The 21,459-nt window shown below is 43.5% G+C and overlaps 1 protein-coding gene across 2 annotated transcripts; it reads left to right on the top strand.

The window, feature by feature from the left end:
* Window positions 1-7,142: 7,142 nt before the first annotated feature.
* VDAC2 (voltage dependent anion channel 2) lies at window positions 7,143-20,058 on the top strand. 2 transcript variants are annotated; one of them, XM_075109488.1, is made up of 9 exons: window positions 7,143-7,341; window positions 11,398-11,469; window positions 12,520-12,569; window positions 14,866-15,018; window positions 15,107-15,159; window positions 15,615-15,842; window positions 17,037-17,187; window positions 18,095-18,152; window positions 18,991-20,058. In XM_075109488.1, the coding sequence occupies exons 2-9, from the start codon at window positions 11,403-11,405 to the stop codon at window positions 19,080-19,082; spliced, it is 852 nt and encodes a 283-aa protein (XP_074965589.1). In that variant the 5' UTR covers window positions 7,143-7,341; window positions 11,398-11,402; the 3' UTR covers window positions 19,083-20,058. The 2 variants fall into 2 exon arrangements, with proteins under 2 accessions (XP_074965589.1, XP_074965588.1); XM_075109487.1 differs by having other exon boundaries at window positions 7,155-7,372.
* The last annotated feature ends 1,401 nt before the right edge of the window (window positions 20,059-21,459 follow it).

The raw sequence follows: 21,459 nt of genomic DNA, 5'->3' as shown, positions 1-21,459 counted from the left end.
TTCTATGTGATGTTAAAAAAAAAAGTCATTACGTAACGGTTGGAAAGCAGGATGATCTTTTTTCCAGCCTTCACTTTGTGCTGGGCTCTACAAAAGAGGTCAATATCATCGCTGCCTTCTTGTAGAAGGGCAAAGAGTCTTACGGAGAAGTTAAATTAATTGCTGCAGGTAAATCTGCAGTAAAGCCCCAATTTTTTCAGTCTTGTCAACAGACACCTTTGCCATTGCTCCTGCCACAGTTCGTTATCCCCTCAGGTTAGTACTTACTCATGCTTCTCCCTGTCTTGCCTTTTGTTTTTATACCCTTTTCTGTTCTTTGTTCCTCATCACAGGAGGCATTTGGGGCGTTCTTATGCTCCTGGATGGTTACCTGTAGGGCCCTCCTGTTCTGCTCAGAATCATAGTCAGGTTTACAGTAGAGTTAAAATCGTATAAGAAATCTCACCCCACTTCTTCAGCTGTGGAATGAAGTAGGCACAGCTGCTCCTGGGAGATGGCTTACACCAATTACATTAAGTGCAGAAATCAAGCATGCTCCATCAATAAACCCTCTGGGGAAACCAATTGCCAAAGCGTACCATGGGAGATCCTGCTGGAGTTTATAGACTGAGTAGGTGAGTTCTACTAGACAAGAAAAGGGCAGTCCTTCCATGCGATGTCTGAAATACCTATTGCAACAGGAAAAGCACCGAGCCTTCTCAATGCAGCCATTACAAGAACTATTTCAACTGAGTAAGCAGCATTTTTCCCGTATAAAGCACTGAATGTTTTAATCAAAACTTTTGAAAAAACATTCAGGCTGACACAAATTTCTGGACTAGAACCTCCGCTCTGAGTAAATGAAAAGGAGTCAGTGAAATAATGTATTACTAAAATATGTCATTTCACTGGGGGTCGTTAGGCAAACCTAATTATAAAAATCACTGTCATCAGCTCTGCTGCACTGAGACCTGCACTGAGCACCTGGCAACTAACCAGAACGTGACCGTACATATACATAGCCAAACCTCTGTGAAAGAGGAAAAATCTGCCATAGAGAGAGAGTAGATTACCCCGCAGGTCTTTTTTTTTTTTTTTTTGGTGCTTTAATATCTTATATTCATATGAAAATGCAAACCCTTGAAGGGCTAGAGAATTCATGGCTGTTGGCAAAGGTCGCTTGCTTCGCACATGCCCGTGCCACGTGAGGGCGTGGTCTGCAGTTTTCCAAGGAAATCACTGAGGCAGAAAAGGCAAGTCATTCACTACTTTCATATTTGTTAGCATGAGCGCTGTCAAAATAGATATGTCGATGAATCACTTCTTGAAGGTTTTGTAACAGGTTTGTCCTATCAAGATAAGCCTCTCCTCCCAGATAACCAGCTGTGTCAGGTTGCTCTGGTGAAACTCTAGCTGTTCACATATCAATCTGTTTTAGGTCAGCTCTGCCTATGCTTCCTGGTTTGCCATGGGATGTGCTGCTGGGGGATGCAGGAGCTACCGACAAGCCATCAGTGTAATACAGGATGTTAGTTTGCTTTTACAAGCGGTGGCAGAAACACTCTGTTTCTTCCCCCCCCCTTTTGTGACACTCTGGGCTCTATCTCAGCATCTGCAGCTCAGTTTCCTCCTACAACCAACCTGGCTGTGCGCAGCCAGCCGGGAAAGCCTGCCCTCCACTGCCTGTGCTCGTGAAAGGCAGCAGCCAGGGAATAAATTGTTCAGCAAAGTGTCCTGGCTGCTGGGGCTGAAGAACGGAGCGGATGTGTACAGCAGGCCCTTTATTCCTGCGTGCCTATAGGATAAAACCAAGGCCACCCCACACTTGATAAGGGTGGGCGATGGCTGGCCCTGGGCTCGCTCAGGGGTCACTGGCATCGCAGCAGAACGGTGCACCCAGAACCAAAATGCGACGGCCGCAGCACGGCGTGGGGCCCTGCAACCAGCTCGGCCTCGTCCCATCACTCAGCGCCATCGACCTACCCCCAACATGTCCGCTTCCAGAAACCTGCTGCTTTCTAATTGTTTACAGACCCATGGCCCACCCGGAGTCAACCTGCCTCACCTCCCCGCTTCGTGGAGCCAAGGCACACACCCCGTCAGACCCCTGCCAGCCTGTCCCTGGCTGCAGCTTCCTGGAAGTCCGAGGCCATTTGGGGCGGCAGCTCAGGTTACAGCAGCCTGCAACCCCTGCAGCTTGACTTCTGCTGCACATGGCCTCCCGTCACTCCCTCGCTCCTGTGCTGGTACAGCCTGCTTCCAACAGGCACCCTAGAAAGACTTGTCTTCAGGGAGAAAGTGACTGAAGCGCAGGTTGCGATGGAAGCAAATATTATTAAGGCTTTTACATTGTTTACTTGTTTAAGAGGAGAACTGAGTCCCTCAAAAATCAAACGGCCAACAGCATGTGCTGTTACTGTGGAGACGCTTTCAGGTTTGGAGCTGTGCATCCAGAGCTGTTTACGGTAAAGACCATCATCAGAATCCCCTGAGCATAATAGGGACACACTATAAATAATGTAAATTATTTTTTTATTATGTTAAATATGTTAATAGTTTAATTATTATGTGATGCCAGGGAAGCACATTTTTTTCTTAGGGAGGGATTTGCATGCGGACAAACTGTTGTCCATTCCCCCTCCTCAAGCCCACTGTTAGCACGTCTGAACACAGTACGTAACTTGCAATGGCTTGGGCACAGCCCACCAGCTGTTCCTCCTCCTCCCCCTCCATGCCTCAGCTTTGCATTGTTCCCCCCACTTTCACAGTGTGATTTACAGAATTTAGGCTTAACTCTGGAGTGGCCTCCGTGAGAGGTGTGGCCATAACAACATGGTTCAGCATCCTGTGCACCTGTGTCCCTCACCGGGTCAAGCTTTACAACCAGAAAAGCAATCAATTTCATGGAAGCAACCAAACTGTTTTCAGTTAGGCGAGTAAAGTCTTGGAGGCCTGTTGCTCTGTGATATAATTTCTTTGATGTAAAATGCACTGAGTCTTCTGAGGCATGTAATCCTCATTCAACTTCTTACGAAAAACTAGAGATAATTGAAAAATTTGTAACCTTTAAACCCAAGTGCCATGCATCCATCTGACCCAGTAACTGCTACAGTCTGCAGCACGAGCAGAAATGAGTAGTCGTTCTCGTAATTACTTCAGGTGAGAATTGTTGCACCAATCACTCAAACCTATTGCTCTAGGTAAGTGATTTAGGAACACTGGGCAGATCTCTGAGTTTCTCAGTGGGTTTTGCATGAGTGCTTGTGTTTTGCTTGCAAATCAGCATTTGATTACTTGCTTGCCCCTCCCTTTCCAGAAGGTATCTCCTCCAAGGAATGAAGCCTATTAATTTACTTATTTCAGGGTGTCAGGAAACCGGATGGTTTGCAGATCAGGTAGTAGGTAGCTTTGTTAAAAAAGTTGCTTATTCCTTGAGCTTCTGAGGATAAAAAAAAATCCTGAGGCAATGGAAACTGCAACAGAAAGAAAAATGACGGAAAAGAATTTATGATCAACCAAAGAAAATCCCAAAAGAAGGAATAAGTACAGGCCCTCCTGCATGGGTTGGTTTTCATTTCAGTTTCTCCTTGCTCTTTAGCAGAACCTTTTCCACATCCCTCTTACTCTTTATTTGGGAATAGGGTGCTTTAGCACTGAACATGTACTAGCAGAGTGCGCAGTGTCTCCACAGGCCGTAACAAAAAGGACTGGATTTTTAGTTTGCTTTGGCTGTAGAGCTATGGGCAATCAGCTTTTGTTAGCGATGTAGCTGCAAGGTGATCTCTGTCTTAATTAGCCTTAGCAGGCTCTGCAAACAAGCTGGTTCCCTTGTTGGCTTTCTCAAATTTCCTTTCTGTTTGCCTTCTCAGCTCTAGAATCCCAGGCTACAGTTCACTGGTGTTCCTCCGAGCTAAGGGATTATCTACGTATGTATCTGTATCAGATGATTTAAATGTGTTGGCTTTTGTATGGACCTGTTTTAAGTGTATCTTAGAATCCAGTTTAAGTTAAACTTCCTCCTAATTGTTTAAGCTAAACTGAAAGAAGGTTACTTAAAACTGCTTGGGGAAAAAAATTAAAAGGCATTGAGTCTGCCAGTCTAAAGGATCCCAGCAGTACATGCCCTGCTGGTTGCCCTCTCAGGACTTTCCAGATGCCTGGTTTGCATAAGGGCAGTTGTATGGTATCAAACAGAAGGTGTAGCTAGTCTAATATCCCTGCCTCTGAGACGATGAATTAAGCAATGATTTAGGCAATGCATGCCTAAAAAGAGTGTAAGAACAGGGTAAGCTTAAATGATACCTCTGCTTGCAGCTTGGGGATTTTCTGACTTCAAAGAGGCCATAGCACCATATGTAATGGTTGAATGGATTAGTAATTAGTAATCCTCCCTGGATTTCTCTTCCACAAACCTGTCTACTTTCCTCTGGAGCCCATATAAACATTTAGCTTCATCTGGCAGGTAATTCCACTGAATGGCACGCCTTTGGTGGAGAAAACCCTTTGCTTTGCTTGTCCTCCACTTGTTCCTGCTAGCTTCAACTATTTCCTGCCTTTTCCCTGCTGGTTATACTTTCATAATCTCTGCTATATCCCTTAGGTCAACTTGTCTCAGAACGAGGAGTTCTAATTTACTTAGTTGTTCATTGCTAGACTTTCTCTAAGGTTTCTTCTCCACCGAATCTTCAGGTGAAGACCTGCATCTGGAGGGGAAAGCAGTGACTCTGGGCTCGTGTGAGAAGTGAACATAAAATTACCTAAGCTGTTTGATGGACACCGATGCGCACTGTAGCCACTTGCTCTCCTTTTGTTGTTCACATATGTTACTTAAGTAATTGTGATTATAATATATGGAGAGACAAGCAGAGTTTCCGCTCAAATGGCACATTCCTGTAGTAAACTTACGTAGTGATGTGTTTTGTTTTTTCCCCAAGCGGCGCCATGCGACTCTCTGATGTCAGGGATGCATCAATATGCATGGCTGTATTGATACGAGGCGGTCATAGTTAAATTACGAGGCACAAAACCCGAGAGCTGCTTAGTTTCAAGGGAAAACCAGCCCGTTTAGAGTGAGCGCGCCTGCACGGAGGTGTGTGCACTGAGTGGTATGAGAAGAGTGCTAAAAAGAAAGGTGCAGAATAATTTGGATGGCTTGCTATTGCGGGCCTGAAGGCGTGCCTTTCTTGGCGCTCTGAGCTTCAGCAGATGCGCTGTGAGAAATAAGGCATGGCTGTGAGTGAGAGTGAAGAACGCTGGCGGGCAGAGGCTGTCGCTACAGGAGCCTGGAATGTTCATGCAGAGGAGTTTGTGTGCTGTTGTCTGCCTCGGATCATGTCTCTGCTTTGTCTCACAACGCAAGTGATTCATCGCTTTTTTTTGCTTGGGGAGGGGCAGTAATTACTTTCCTGGGTTGCTAAAAATAAAGTTGAACTGTGACTAAAATATTAAGATTTAAAAGAAAAAAAAAAAGGAAAAAGCTAATGTCTCATGTAAGTAACAACTTCTATTCAGAATGGATCTATACTATGGGTATGAATAATAAATGTATGTCTTTAAATAATGAACAACATATGCCACAATCTATTTTTATTTAATCAGAAGTCTATTTATTCCTAATGTACGTCCCTGTGCACCATAAGATAACACTATTATTCCTTTCCTGCTGCTATTTATGCTCTCAGCATGTGGCTTGCTTTCTCTATTCATCAATACATAGCCCTCTGTGGAATGCCAAACTGTCTTATTCAAAAATATCAAAATGAAACACACCAACCTGTTGAGTCTTCTGATGGGAAAGTGTTGGCTTTGCACTGAAAAAAAAAAAATCTGTGGCTTATCTTTTGATAAAACTAGCAGGTGCTGACTGGCATTATTTTGGGCCTTGCTGCTAATCTGCTGTCTTTTTAATAACCAGGAAAATTACTGTTCTACCATGGGTTTTGGTAAGTTGGTAGTGTTGGATCATAATACATATTTTTTCATACTATGTAAATATAATTTGTATTTGTAAATTATTTTTACTTTGAGGAATTTTAATTGTGTCATAATCCAAGGAAGCAGGGGAGAGCTATGAATTTCAGAAATGCCTGCCCTGCAGCTCCTTGGCCTGGCAATGGCCTGCACCAGTGACTCGGTGACTCTGGCTGCAGAGCTGCGTGGCGACTGCTGCGGGACAGCCATTCCACTGTGCTCTCCAACAGGAGATTTTCTCCTGGTTTATGATGAGCACAGCACTAGCTAAGAGAGCTTTCTGGGGGCTATTGCTTCTCTTGACCTGAGATATGCCATCTTCTGTTGCGGGGTGTGGGGGCCCTGCTGGTGGGAGGCGACTGGAAGGTAAAAATGGAGCTTAGGCAATTGGAGAGGCTGTGGCACTTGTCTGAGGGAGGTAGCAAACCTCGTTAGGTGCAGTACAAGCAGTCAGCTACAGGACACCCGCGCTACTGGATGTTGCTCTGTCTGTGGGTCTTGGGGTAGCAACAGGGGAGAGCACGTTAGGTGTAACGCGTTCGGCGTTACAAGGCGCTGCGGGAGAGCGAAGGCGAGCGCCCCTGTGACAGGAGGCCGGGCTGCGCCCCATCGCCCCCCAAGGCTATGAGGAGCCAGGGCTGCCTCCGACAGCGCTCTGTGGGCGGATGCCACCGGCGGCACCTCGGCTGGCTGTGGATCTGGCATCCACACTACCCCCGGGCGAGGGGCCTGGCGGGGCGGCGTGCCCAGACGGGAGGCAGGCAGGCCCTAAAAGCAAGACGAGTACTGCCTGGGGAAGCGCAGCGGCCCCGGGCACGGATCCACCCGTGGCCGCCCGTCCCCGCGATGAGAAAAGCGCCTGTTCACTTCAGCTCTCCTAAGAAGAGGCGCTCCCTGAGTGTGGCCGCCATGGGCCCACTGAGGAGCCGGTACCGGGCGGCGCTTGGCTCCCCCCAGGCCCTCTTGTGGCTCCCAGCTCCGCTCCCGCCGCCGCCTCAGCGGCCACCGCCCTCCCCGCCAGGCGGCCCCGCCCGCCAGCAGGACCCCTCTCCACCGCCGGGGCTGCCCGAGCGAGCGCCTGCCAGACCGCCGCGATCCCGCCCGCCTCCCCGCTTGGTGGCGCGGCCTCTCCTCCCACCCCCCACGCCCCCGTCCCTGGGATCCGGGCGGCGGCGCCTCCCGCCGGGCGGGCGGCGGCGCGGCGCGGTGCGGCGCAGCGTACGGGTCAGGCGGTGCGCGCGGCGGCCCCGGGTGGTTGGGGTCCTGCGCTGCGGCGGCGGGCGGGCGGGCGGATCGGTGTCTCCTTCACTTCGCCCTCCAGTGCCAGCGGCTGCAGCAGCGCGGCCCGACACGCCTGCGCCCGGCCTCGCTCCGCACGGCCCCGCTGCCCAGGTGCCGAGCCGGCCCCAACGGAGCGGGGGAGGTGGGCGGTGGGGAAGGAAGGGCGGGCGGCCGCGGGTGCCTTGTCCAGCGCCCGGGCTGACGGCGGGGCGGGGGCGGTGCCGGGGGTGCGTGGGGGGTGCGTGTGTGCGTGCGTGTGTTTCCCCGCACGCCGGGGAGGGCAGGCACGGCGTGCGGGGCCGGGCCGCGGTTACATAAAGGGCGGGCGGGCGGGCGGGGGTCAGGCCGGGATGCCCAAGATGGCCGCCCGGAGGAGTTCACCTTGCGGCGGGCGCCGCTGGGCCTGGCGGGAGGGCTGGCGGGAGGCCTGGCGAGCGGCGGGAACGCGGGAGGGCCGGTGGGAGGCCTGGAGAGCGGCGGGAACGGGGGAGGCCCGCCGGGAGGCTCGGGGAGCGGCGGGAGGCCCGGCGGGCCCGAAGGAGCTGGCGCTGGCCGCCGCCGCCCGGGCCCTGCCCTGCCCTGCCCTTCCCTTGCCTGGACGGCTGTGCCGCCGCGGCGGGCGCCCCGACCGGGCCCCCCCCTCCACCCCCGGCTCCCTGCCCTTCTCTCCGGGCAGGCCCAGCTTTACCCCAGCTTTCGGTTTCTGACCACGTTGTTCGTTTTCTCCTCCTCCTCCCCTGGGTCCCTAAACTGTCCTGGCCGCGGCCGGTAGCCTGGCAGGCCCGCCTCCCGGTGCCGGGAGGGAGAGCTGAACCAAGGGGAATGGGGTGGTTTTTATGTTTTTTATTTTATTTTTAAGGTTTATTAGCAGTGTAAGTCTAAAGGTCATTGTTGTGCCCAGCATATTTTGGCAAAGTATTTTTTGAATTATATCAATTTCTTTGTTGCTGTTGATGCTACTGAAACAGAATTTCGGTGTAGTTATTGCCACTTTTTTCTTAAATTACATGGATACTTAGGTTGTTTTTTTTAATTATACCTTGACCTTCAATATCCTGAGATCTTAAAATTGTTAGAAGTCTTTATAGAAGTCCTTTGTGTTCCTTTAATTGTAGGGTATGAGAGGGTTTTGAAATATTACCTCGAAGGAAAACTGTGATGTAATAATTCTGATAACATTACATTTTTCTTCATTAACATTAATATACCATCTTGGGATTTATTTTTTTTTTTTACAGAAGAAGAAAGCATGTTTCTGGCTTTTGAGTAATAGATTAATTACATTTTGTTTTTTAGGGTGGTATGAAACAAAGATCAGGGTGGAGCTCCCACTTGATTCAAGTAGATTCTGTATATTTGAAATGAGGAATAAGTTTATCTGATAGTTGCTTTCACAACAAACCTTGTCATTAAATGTTACTTACATTTTAGTCACTTCTAATTAGCAGTTTTTAAGTGAAAGACACTTCAAAATAGGTTTGAAAATGACTTCTGAGTACAAGAATTTGCACGCTTAGCTAACTTTCTAACACTGGAGGACACAGGGATGATTTTTTTTTTTGCCTGTTTTCATTTAATGAGCATTCTGATGATGGCACTGGCTTATCAGGTACTTGGTATACCCCAAATTAACTCTTGGTTTCCCCCTTAGGCCTCCTCCATCCCTGTTAGTATAGGATTAGAACAGCAGTGGGACAGTTGTATTCCGTCTTAACTTTTTATTACAAAACGTGCATCTGTAGGCTGGAATATCTGACAAATACTGGTTGGTTTCCTTGCAGCAGGGAGGATGCTTAACTAGGCCAGATAAAACGGCAGTAGCCTTTTTACTGTAGTAATCCTTTGAATTTAGACATGGATACCAGTTTGTTAACTTCTCAGAATATTGCTGCTTAGAATAAATCTCTTGTCTGTAGTGGTTGTCTAGTCAGGTTGGAAACATTGAAAACAAAAGCAAAAAGCTCATTTATTTATACTGTAGGAGAATGTGTGTGCTAAAGACTAGTATGAAACTTTAAAACTAAACATAATTCTTTTGAAGATGCTAATTAGAAGTGAGAGCTATCCATTAAAGGAAAAATACGTAGCTAAACCTTCTCTAAATTATTTTAAACTGTTAATGAATTGTACAGTTGTCGTACAGCAGAAATTTAGAGGGGGAAGAGCAGTGTTCCCACGCTTTCTCATAATTTGCTCTACCACCTGCTGCTTCTTATTGAATAAATAATAGGAACCATTTAATCTCTTGTCACCGGGATTAGTATTTGGTCTGCTATAGATTTTTCTTTTTTTCCCCCCACCTCAAGACTTATGCTATTTATTATGGACTTAAAAAGGCTTAGCCCAAGTTCAGGCTTCAGATGTCCTAAGTAATGTTTGTTTTTTTTTTTTTTTGAGACAGTTTACTTTAGCTCTGTGGAAAAACAGACTTGTTTTATGTTCTTGAGCAAGCAATGGATGTCTTGCTATGGAGAGCTGGTTGTAGGGGCTAGAACTCTGTACTAAAGGAGGGTTTTTTACTGTATTAGAAATTGTAGAAAGATAAGAAACAGTCTTGTGCCTTGCCATTGCTTGCTAAAATAGTTTTTTGGTTTTTTTTAGTAAACAGTAGCAGCTTATACAACTAGGCTGTATATGGAAGGTGTAATTAGGGTGTGTGGTTTTTTCTTCTTTTTTTAATGCTGTACTGAAACAACAGTCTGCTTAATTTTTCAGAATCCTGTGTTCTGGGAAAGTTTTCCCTTTTTGTAGATAAGGCTATGAAAAGGTGGAAAGAAACTTTTTGGGGGTGGGGAGGAAAGAAAGCTTGCCTTGATCCGGTGTTATTGGATACACTTATGATCTTGGAGATCTGCAGAAGATAAGTAATTCTATAGCCAGGTGTTGAAAATTAAAATATTTGGTTAAAAGTACTGTATAAAAATGAAAGTAATCTTTTCTGCTTTCAGTTGAAAGTTAACATGGGAGTGTAGTGCCTCTGTTATTTTTGAGGTTCTGAAGATATTTTTCCATTTACTTAAAAAAAAAAAAAAACACAAGAGCAAGATAAACAGTCCATTATGCTAATCTGACTTTCTCTGCAAAATAGAAGTGACCAATCAGTTTGAAAAGATAAGATTTTTGTTTGCTTGAGTTTAGCCTTTTTGTGGTGCTTATCTGGTTAGTTCCACTGTCCTGTAGTGTGTGTCTCCCCCTTTCTTTTTCTTCTCTTTCACAGCCTGGGGGAGTAATTAACTCTGAAATATGCTGTTTTCTGTATTTTAAAACTTCAAAATACAGTGGCTCTGTAACAGTGGGCTTCTGCTATTGAAATAATGGGAAAAGTCACTGAGGGAAGGGCCAGATGGAGTGTATCTTCAGAGGGAGGAGAGCCACAGGGGCCTGTGGGAGGCTGGTATCTCTCTGGTATCTCTTGGTTGGGCCAGGGAGGCCAGGTCACAGCTAGTCCTGAATGACAGGCTCTCTAAGGGACACTTCGCCAGAGGCTCCATGGCTGAGAGGGGGACTTCTAAAGAGAGCTTTTCTCACTGACCCAGCACTCCTACTACTTGTTAGTTTTCAGCTAACAACATGATCCCCAAACTTGAACTCTCGTATGTTATTGCGGGGGAAACTTCATCAGGTTGATTGCTAGTTAATGACATTAGACGTTCCTTTTTAAATTTTATGTCTACCATTTAAAATATGGGGCAAATGATGTTGAAAAATGGATATGCACTCTTTTTACATTTTGAAAATAAAACATTGTAGGTGATTTTGGGTAATTTTCATTAGTATCTGTCAAATTTTACTTTGTGGAACTTCAGGAAATAACTGCCTCTATTACAGTCTTTCAGATTTCCAGTTTCCTGGTTGTGGGTGGTAACTACCAACTCTGAAAATGTGAGCTATTAGTTGATTTGTGGTAATTAAAGATCTATGGAGAAATCTGCTTGAAAAATTAACAACGAGCAGGTTACCAAAGCCAACAAAACATTCAGTGGTCACAGTGGCCATCACTGAAAATCTGTAGGTGTTTCACAGAATGCTGTAATTGTTTGAGCCATCTGTCTGTTAACTGCCTTCCTGTACGAATCTGCCTTCAAGAGTATCTTTAAAGAGAGTTGTAGCATTTTTTGTGGGCGCACTGGTAAAAGGTTCATGATTAATTAGCCCATTGCCTTTCAGCTCCAATGGCGATTCCTCCATCATACGTAGACCTTGGCAAATCTGCCAGAGATATCTTCAATAAAGGATATGGTAAGAATAGTACCTTTTATAAAACATGCCTTTTTAAGCCTATATGTAAAATGGAATGCTCAAATGCCTTTGTTTCTGGGGAGGAGGAAGGTGTGTCCTTTTTATGTCATTACTGTCAGCTAACAGATCATTGGAGGCTTTTTGTGGGCTGTTTTGGTGTGAAGTCTGTTAAATCTTACTGCTTCAGCCACATAAATGTCAGAAGTGTACAAGTATGCAAGAATGTAAGCATCAAGTGTAATTTAACTTATGAGTACGCTTTGTTTATTGGTGTGTCTGTGCCACAATATCCGTTGATATAGACAGGAATACATACCACTGCAACATTATAGCATTTTTGGAATAGAAAGAGGAATAGGTATTGGGATAAAGAATCCTTCAGCATTTTAAAATGCTTTAATACCAGGCAGTTGCAAGTTAAATTCTGCTTCTTTACAGTGCTGTTTCTTTCTGGTCTTTGGGAATACAAGTGGGGGCTCTTTCACCAAGACTGTCGCTCAGCTCTAGGGGTAACAATGTGAACTGACACTCCCATAAAACCTACTTTAACATAAGTTCATGTCCAATGTTTTGTCAGTCCAATGGCTGTGTATTTCCCAGTGGCCTTACTTCCACAGTTTGTTTTTTTTTTTACTTCAAGAGACGACTGCTTGGTTCTGAGAGACAGATACTATGGATTGGGATAGCTCTTCAAGTGGCATTGACTACAAAGCTGATGCCATCCCAGGAACAGAAAAGAATGCATTTTGTCTGTCACTAAATTTACTTTTGGAAGTCATTGATTGGTAGTTAAGTGTACAGTGTACAACTGAGAGGTTACAACTTCCTATGTGGTGATGATAGATCAGAACTCCTGGCTTGTTCTAGAGTGGCCTCCTCTACCCGCTGGGGCATCTAAAATGTGAGTGTTGCTGAAGTTGGTCTATGGTTGTTTTTGCATATGTATATACATGGCACACTGCTGAGACTGCTTGGAAGACTGGCTTCTTGGAAAATGTGCATGGGCTTAGTTAAAGCCTACTGGTGTAACTTTGACATCTGTCTGTTAAGGTTTTGGGTTGGTGAAACTGGATGTGAAAACAAAATCTGCCAGCGGAGTGGTGAGTTTGAATACCTTTTATTCAGTATATTTTTTTCCGGATACGTTCTGATATTTAATTAGAAAGGACACCTTCCAGATGCTGTTATGTAGTTTATAGGTTATATGAATGATAAACTTTTGGTGTAAAATAATTTCAGGAGTCCCTAAAGATCTGACTTTATTCTGAATGTAACAGGGGTATTGCACTGTTTACTGATCTTCGTAAAATAAAAAGGTTTATTAGTGTCCCCCATCTTATGTCTGAAGGTGAACAAATAGCTGACACATCTTTGAAGTATTTTAATATGTCAGTCATAGCACACACAATTTATTTCTAAAGTACCTTTTGATACTGTTTGTATTTGGTGGGAATTTCTGCCATCTTGATGCTTGTGTGAAGTAGCTGGTAGTGAATTAGCATATTGAATCTTTGGCTCCTCTTTAAAGGTATTAAAGTGTTGCAGTAATGTTCCATGCAAGATGTCTTGGTCATGCAAGCAGTGCCTCCTCTAACTTTTAATCTATTTCTAGAGGAGACGCTGCAAGATATAAAGGTAGATTTTTTTTTTTAAATGGAAGCTTTAACAGTGTAACTGGCTGTTAGAAACAAGGTGCGTGGGTTATCTGCTGTGTTTACTAGAAGCCTGTATCCCAACTGAGGCACAGTTTGAAGATCCCTATTATAGATGTAGTTGTTCTTATTTTATCTGTTTCTTTTGAGGACTACCAGTAATACTGGTAAAAATCCCTGAAAAATCCAAGCCCTCATGTGAATCCCATATCACTTACAAACCATCCTTCCCAGAAGGAGAAAGTGCTGGCATGTATGTACTGCAGGTATTTTAAAGCAGAGATAAGAGATAATGTAATAATTTGCTTCTCCTGAAGCTATTGCACAGTGGTTGCAGTCACATATACCTTGTGCAGTAGGAATAGCACAAAGCAAGAAGTTAAAGCGGAAGGTATTTGGACTTGAAGTTGCATAGTCCCTGTCACTTGCCAAGAAACAGACCTACTAGAATTTTGCAACTGTGTGGATGGTTTAGTGGTTCGCTAACATAATACAAGTAACGGTCTTGGCCATGGTTAAACTTGGATCAGCCACCATTAAAGAACAGCCTCACGTGTGCTCATGATGTGCAGTAGGGCTTGGGCTGCGAGGATAGGAACGCGTAAGGACTTGTGATTTCAGATCCATGTTTCCTTCTGGGGGAGGTGAGTGCGAGGAGTCTGTCTGAAAATTATGCTGTGCATAGAGGAAGTCAGACCAAATTTTTACGTATGTGTTTTAAAAAGTTGAAATAATAAACTTCTTAAACCATAAGGGCAATAATATTTCAGTGGAAAGAGCTCCTTAACATGTATTTGCAAACCAGACTTCCACTTGTACTAGGGACTGCCTTTAGTTTCTGAATAGTGGTCACAGAAATGATTGATTTTGTTCTTTGTGAGAATCCAAATAGTAAGAGACATCAGGGACTACTTATCAATATCACTCGCGTCTCCTTATTAAACTAACTTTTAAATACTTTCAAGAATTCCAAGTAAGACTTCCCCAGAAGCATAAAACCAGACTAGCCTTAGCTCACAACTCAAACATAAATGTTCTTCCTGTATGCCATTAAACCAAAGCGTCAGGGGAATAGGAATTCTGTAGATGTCAGTAAGGACACGTGTGCCTATGGCTTGTATGAAAGGCTGGTGCATTGGTTACACTGAGAACTCCCTTAAAAAGCAACAAAAACCCCAAACCAAACAAAAAACCAAACCACCATCCACCCCACCCCCAGCTGGAAAAATGATGGTGTTCTCTGACATCTTACAGTCGTACGTAATTTATCTTTGGAGGTGGTTGACTGGAATGATGAAGACACTTATGCGATCCTTAAAGAATTTTACTGGATTTGCATTATGTGCCTTGTAGCGTTCTTGGCTCTTGGTTTGTTTAATTTGCTCATCAGGAGTATCGGCCTTAACCTTTTATTTCATGAATGTTTTCTGGTTTTAAGGATGATACTTAGAGTAACAACCGTCTTGCTTCTGAATTATGTCGCATACATGTACATTTTGTAATAGTGGCAGAAACGCTGCAGCTGAGATGGGGGGGGAGGCCTCCACATGGGCATGAATCCACCAGTTCTTGTCCATGGTGTTCCCCCTTCTCACCCCACAAGTTGTCTAGAGTTGTTGAACCTGTTGCATAGAATAACAAGATCTTAGAGTTTGCTGAAGAAAGGGCTTTTGCCTTTTGGCACTGTGTAATGCTTTCAGGATCATGCGTATCTTCTGTATAACATGGACACTGTCCTTTTTAGGAATTTACAACATCGGGTTCATCAAACACAGACACTGGAAAAGTGAATGGGAGCTTGGAGACCAAATACAAGTGGGCTGAGTATGGGCTGACTTTCACAGAAAAATGGAACACAGATAACACTCTGGGAACAGAAATTGCAATTGAAGATCAGGTAATAGATTAGGAGAGTATTGATTTGTTTTACCTAACTAGCAGAACTGAATTTATAGCTTTATCTTATCTTCTCCCCCCTCAATTAGATTGCCAAAGGCTTGAAGTTGACATTTGATACAACTTTCTCACCAAATACAGGGTAAGAATTCTTAACCTTTTAACCTTATTTAGGGCAGTAACACCACCTGTGGTCAGGAAGTGTTCATCTGGTCTGTTGTATTGAGAGAGATGTTTGTGTGGTTTGCTGTCGATCCAAATCAGCAAATCCCAATGCTAAAGGCTTCTGCTCTTCAGCATCACATCTTATTCTACAGGGTTAGCATTGGACATTTCACAATAGCCCACTTTGCTTATCTTCTGGAACAGAAATGCTCAGAAGACTGTAGGAGGCATAAAAACACCTCTGCATTCATCACAGCGTGCCTGTTTGTGGCAGCCCTGTGCTTTCGTGATGGGGTAGCTGTGCTGTGGCCCAGTCTAGAGGGTACATGTGCATGGCCTTTAGATACACCGTGTAGAGTCATACGGCTCGAATTTGGCAGCTCACTGAGAAAGATAAAGCCTTGTCTTAAGATATATGTTTCTCTGTTTCAGAAAGAAAAGTGGTAAAATTAAGTCAGCTTATAAACGCGAATGCCTAAACCTAGGTTGCGATGTTGACTTCGATTTTGCTGGACCTGCAATCCATGGTTCAGCTGTCTTCGGTTATGAAGGCTGGCTTGCTGGTTATCAGATGACTTTTGATAGTGCCAAATCAAAATTGACAAGAAATAACTTCTCTGTGGGTTACAAGACTGGAGACTTCCAACTGCACACTAATGTGTAAGTACTGAAAATTGTGTCCAGACTTACAGAAGCAGGCTTTGTCTGCTGTTCCTTCTAGTCACAACACAAATGCTTGAAATGTCAAGAGGCGCTTGCAAGCCAGTTAAGGGGAGTGCGTTTTTCAACAGGAAACTTTAAATAAATGATAAATGTTACTTTGTATCTCTCTTTTCAAAACAGTAAATACCTGTGGCTTGTTAACACTTAGAGCATCACCTATGCTACAGCTTACCAAATACTGAAGTACATCCAAATTGGAAGTGCAGTTCAGTTAAGCAGGGCAGATCGTAACGCTTTTTCCAGCTTTTGCATTAAATTGAACTGTGTCTGACTCTAGTTTAAGGGCAGTAGATTTGTTAGAGGTAGTAATTAGTGTTGTGCTGTTTAAGTAGGCCAGCAGTAGTTTCTGGAGCAGGACTAGAGCTTTGCTTTTGGACTTTTTGAGTAGGTTCTTCACCTTGTCTGTCTGGGATGAAGAGTGCATGAAACAGTGTAACTAAACAGGTGTAAGGCATCTTGTTCGTGAACTTTCTCCAGACTTGCTGCCATTGCATCTTAAATATTCTTTAGCGCAAGCTGATCAAAACCTGCTAAAGAACATGGTGTTTTCAATCTAAATTTAAAAAAAAATTGGCGTTGTTCTTGTCCATTTAGTTAGGAAATAACTTGATTTTTGAGGTAGAAGTCTGTCCTTTTGGTCTGGGAAGATGGGGTTGTGTCTGGGTTTATGGAAGCTGAGGGGTATGGGAGGAAGCTGTAGGAATTCCATTCCAGTTTACTAATGTCAAACATCGTGACAGTTTTTTAAAAAGGTCGTCTAATTCTTTAGGAATATTACACATTCAATAATCACAGGATCCAGAATGCCTGTTTCCTAACTACTAACCTTTATCTGTTAGTTTTTCAAGAATGTGATCTGGAATTACAGTCAAGTACTTAGTTTAACACTAGCATGAGAATTAGCTGTAGCACTCCAAAATGTCTTTGTTGGGTTCTGTCCCCCCCACCCCGAATTATTGCAGTTTAATTTTGCCCTGAAGCCTTTGTTCATCTCCCTTTCTCCTGTCAAAATGTGAAACAATTCAAACTTTCAGAATCCTCATTTGAATAAAAATTTGAAGTAGTTAAAAAAAAAAAAAAAGTTGGGATTATGTAAATATAGGAAACTAACTTTTTTTTAAATTTGTGCAGCAATGATGGTTCAGAATTTGGTGGGTCAATTTACCAGAAAGTGAGTGACAATCTTGAAACTGCTGTAAACCTGGCTTGGACAGCAGGGAGCAACAGCACTCGCTTTGGCATTGCGGCTAAATACAAGTTGGATTCCACTGCTTCTATCTCTGTAAGTCTGGCTCCAGCCAAAAGGGTTATGCCAAGCACACCTTATTTCCAGTTTCTGTGAATCTGTGTGTTATTAGTACAGAAGAAGGTCATAGGTCAGGAAGTCTTCTAGGAATTACTCTTACAATCCAGGCAGTTACGGTTAAACCAGCAGTATTTAAACTCTCTAATGTTGCATACAGCGAAGTCTCTAGAGTGTGACTGTCAAATGTTGTGCTACTCTAGAGGACTTAATGTATTAAAAAAAAACTGAAATAAGCCTTCATGTCTAATTCTGTAAATTTACAGAACTTTTTTTAAAACCAGTTTTTGGGGAGCTCTGTCACGTTCTTGTGGTAGGAACTCTGGCGATACCAGTTAAAAAGGCAATATGTGGAAAGTTTTCTGTATGTTAAAAAGTTAGATTTGAACCTGGATTGTTGGAGTCATCCTATAGAGGAAGTGGTGCAAAGTGAGATAAATAATTTTGGACATCTTGTAAAAGATGATGTTACGAAATATTTGCTGCTTGACTGATTGGACCTGCAGGATACTAATTCTTTTGTAGGAATATGAACATGGAGGGTTCTTCTGAAGTGGCTTGGTTTGGGAGGCTGTGGTGGTGAATTGCTATGGCCTGAAAAGAGGGGAGTGGGGAAGTTCACCCCCCAACCTACATTCCAGTAATAGTTCTGACTGCCCTTATGTTCTGTTTGCTCTTAAATACGTTAATACTTCAGCTGTAAGTTGGGGGGCAAGGACACAGCTGAGAAGAGAGAAACCAGTAAGCACAGAGATACTGAAAGAACAAGTAGAATTTGGTTAAGTTGATGATGGTGGTGCTGTCCTAGTTATTCTAGCTTCTGAATGATGACAAAGAACTAATCGGTTCCAACATTTCAATTGCTTTTGTCTTGGTTTTTTTTCAGGCAAAAGTGAACAATTCTAGTCTAGTTGGAGTGGGCTACACCCAGACCCTGAGGCCAGGTAAGGGTTATCACACAAATTGCATCACATACGTAATCTTTGATGCATCACAAAGAAAATATTTAAGACCTCTGCATTTATATGCAACTATTTCCCTTCTTCAGAATAATTTTGTCTTGAAGGCAAAGCAGATGTTTTACAGTAGCTTACGTTGCACATGAAACCTGTGTTTAAACCAGACAAATTCCATTGTACCTATTGGTATTTCTGCATCATGTTCCTCATGGATTTGTGTAGGGGTGGACTGTATTGTGTTTGATAGCTTAGCTTTAGGCTGTGCAAAGCACTGTCTTTTTAGCATTGCTTTCTCCAGTCATTGAATGACAGCAGGTCTTGAAATAATGATTAATCATCAAAAGAACACACTTCCTGCTCTTCATGTTTGGTAAAAGAACCTCCAGAGCTTAACTTGTTCTCCTTCAATAGGAAAACACCTGTTAATGCTATAGTACCATTGGTAGTTCCTTATTTGAAAACTAATAAAAAACTGTATTTTCATTCCATTCCTTCCTTGGTACAAGTGTTTGTCCATCTATGCATAGTTTTCCTCCTCCTTTGCAGACCTTAACATAGAAAAGGAGAGCTCTGGTGTACTTAGAAGTTAGAGGCTTTGTATATCCATGTTGTATCACAGTATTTACAAAAAGCATCTAGCTTGATTCATGTGACTAGGTTTGAGCAGGTTTCGTGGGTAAATGGATTCTTCTGTAGAAATCTTTAGAGGAAAGTAGTGAAATAAAAAAGTGAGCTACAACTGGGACTTGTAATGACAGAGGTTGAGTTGCATGAAAGCTACTCGGATCATATGTTGTAAACATGCTGTTTAAAAATCTTACAGGCGTGAAGCTTACGCTGTCTGCCCTGATAGATGGAAAGAGCATCAATGCTGGTGGCCATAAACTTGGTCTTGGCCTGGAATTGGAGGCTTAAAAAGGTGAAGAAACTGCTGCAGAGAAGGGATATCAGAAGAATTTGGCCTTAAAATGTATTTCCAATGTGACCAGCAGGCTTTTTTTTTCCAAGAAGGATGACCTAGAACAAGAGCTGTATTTGAAGTATTTAGACAGTTACTTGTTAGCTGGTTTCTAGTTAAATTGGTTACCCATCTAGTTAAAATTCTGCATTAGTGCAGTCACTTAAACATTATTTAAATGTATTTAACTGTTTAATGCGCTACCCACAATAATGAAATAGACATTTATGAAAACTGTACAATTGTGTGCATGTTCGTTTTTATGTTCCTTTTAACATTCGATATTGCCATTGAATGAAAAATGGATCAGTGGATGTTTTGAAATGAGGTCAATGATTTTGTTAAATCACCTGAAGTAGAAATACATTTGGTATCCCAGGACAAATTACGAATAAAACAAGTACACACACATACTTGTGCCTCAGATATTTTAAGAGTTAAGATATGAGGGTAGTGCTCAGTTAAGTTGTAACTTTTAACTTAAAATAATCCAAGAAGTAGTGCTCTATACTTTGTGCAATTAAGGATCCCCACCCGTGACAACACTGAATATAGATGGCTTTCACCAAACAGTTGGATTCCTCAAGCAAGCTGAATGTGCTTTTCTGTCAGGTAAGATTTGTTGTGACACAACGGTCTAACTCCCCGTGTTCCACGGGCAAGATTTACGGCGTTACTAGTTGGCCTCCAGATGCAAAGAGTGCAGAATGATGTACCAGGCACACCAAGACGTTTAAGAACTGCTCCTTGGTGCTTTTGCTCAAGGGGTGAAAAACCTTGCCACAAACACACCTTTTGCTTATATTTGTATGAAGTGAGACGTGTATCTGCAACTGAATGTAACAGTGTAATGGTATACTGGCCTGCTTATCCCAACTGCTGTGAGAGGTTTCTGCTTAAAATGACTGAAATAAAGGCTTAATTTTCAATGGAGATGGAGGAAAATGTATCCGATTTTGATTTCCCTTTGACTAATAAATCTTGGCAGATACCCATTTTAAGTCCAGATACATGCAGAATAATGGAAAAACTCTCATGCTTTTCCAGGACAGAATTAAGAGAGAATAGAAGTATGTGGGATATTTTGGTCTGTGAACATAACATCCCTTAAGGTCAAACATAACTAGCTGTGAATGCTTTTAATGTGGAATATATTAAATACATGTAATTACAGTACTTAAGAATGGGGATTTATTGAGGTCAGGGGAGAGCCTGGAGCCTACTTCTTACAGTCTCATAGCTGAGAAGGGTATCCTGATACCTAGTCTTGCAGTTCACAGCAGCTGCTTTTACAGGGCAGGTGGCTAGCTTATGATCAGGGAGCTTTGCCTCTGGCTTGCAAGCTGTGTTCGGGTTCAAGCTGGATTGGACTTAGACCCCATAAAGGTCCTGGTGGTTTGCTCCAGGTCTTGTTCCTTCCTGTGTCTGTTGCCCTCATACTCAACTTCTCGAGTTAAGTACTCTGCTGTAAACCACCTGTGTTTAGCCTTGAGCTGTGGAGTAGCTGAGCCGCCGCCTTTGCAGAAGATAGAGCAGAGCTTAAGTGTCCGGCTCAGGCTCTTGAGCAGGCTTGCTAGTGTATTTGACTAGTTTTGGTACATGACAAAGAGGAGTCTTGGCAGCATTTGTGCTCTGGAGTACCTTTCCTCCTGTTGTCACCAAATGCCCTTTTCTGAGGAGCGCTTCCACCACTTGGTGAGGGAAGAGGCACGGAAGGTGCATTTTGTTGCTCTTTTGGTGAGTGTTAATGTTCATAAGCTGCATTTTCACTTTGAAGTGTTTTTATGTGCTAGAACACTAAAAGCTGCAGACCGTGTGGCCAGGCATTTGAATTTTAGTACAGGTTCCCTTTTTAGTATAACCACCTTAGGTGCCTCACGGAGCGTGTCTGGGCTGCTTCTGAAAAACAACAAAGAAATGCTGTGTGCCCGTATGCGTAGTCCCGCCGTAGCACCTGGCCAAAAAAGGACTGTCTTTTGCTTATGAACGATGCCTTGTTTGCATCCTTAAACCAGCATGGCTGCAACACCAATGTTTCTCAGTTTTGGGGAGCTTTTGTTAGGGTTGTGGTGGTCTGATACTTTTTTTTTTCGTGGTGTTTGTTCTGTTGTGGGTTGGGGTTTTTGTTGGCTCTTTTTTTTGCTTTTTTGGTGGCTTTTTTTCTCAGAAACAACTACTCTAACCCTTTTCATCACTACCTGCTCACCTCCAGCTATTTATCCTGAGGTCACAAAACAGGCAATTGAAATAAAGGCAGATATTGCGGTTTCTTTTCAACTCTTCATACAAATCACTAATGGAAAGCTTGAACTTACTCATTTTACTCTGTTTTCA

This window comes from Phalacrocorax aristotelis, chromosome 14, assembly GCF_949628215.1.
Source record: "Phalacrocorax aristotelis chromosome 14, bGulAri2.1, whole genome shotgun sequence".
Taxonomy (NCBI): Eukaryota; Metazoa; Chordata; class Aves; order Suliformes; family Phalacrocoracidae; genus Phalacrocorax; species Phalacrocorax aristotelis.
The sequence above is the reverse complement of the archived record's forward strand: the minus strand, read 5'-3'. Positions and strand labels throughout refer to the sequence as shown.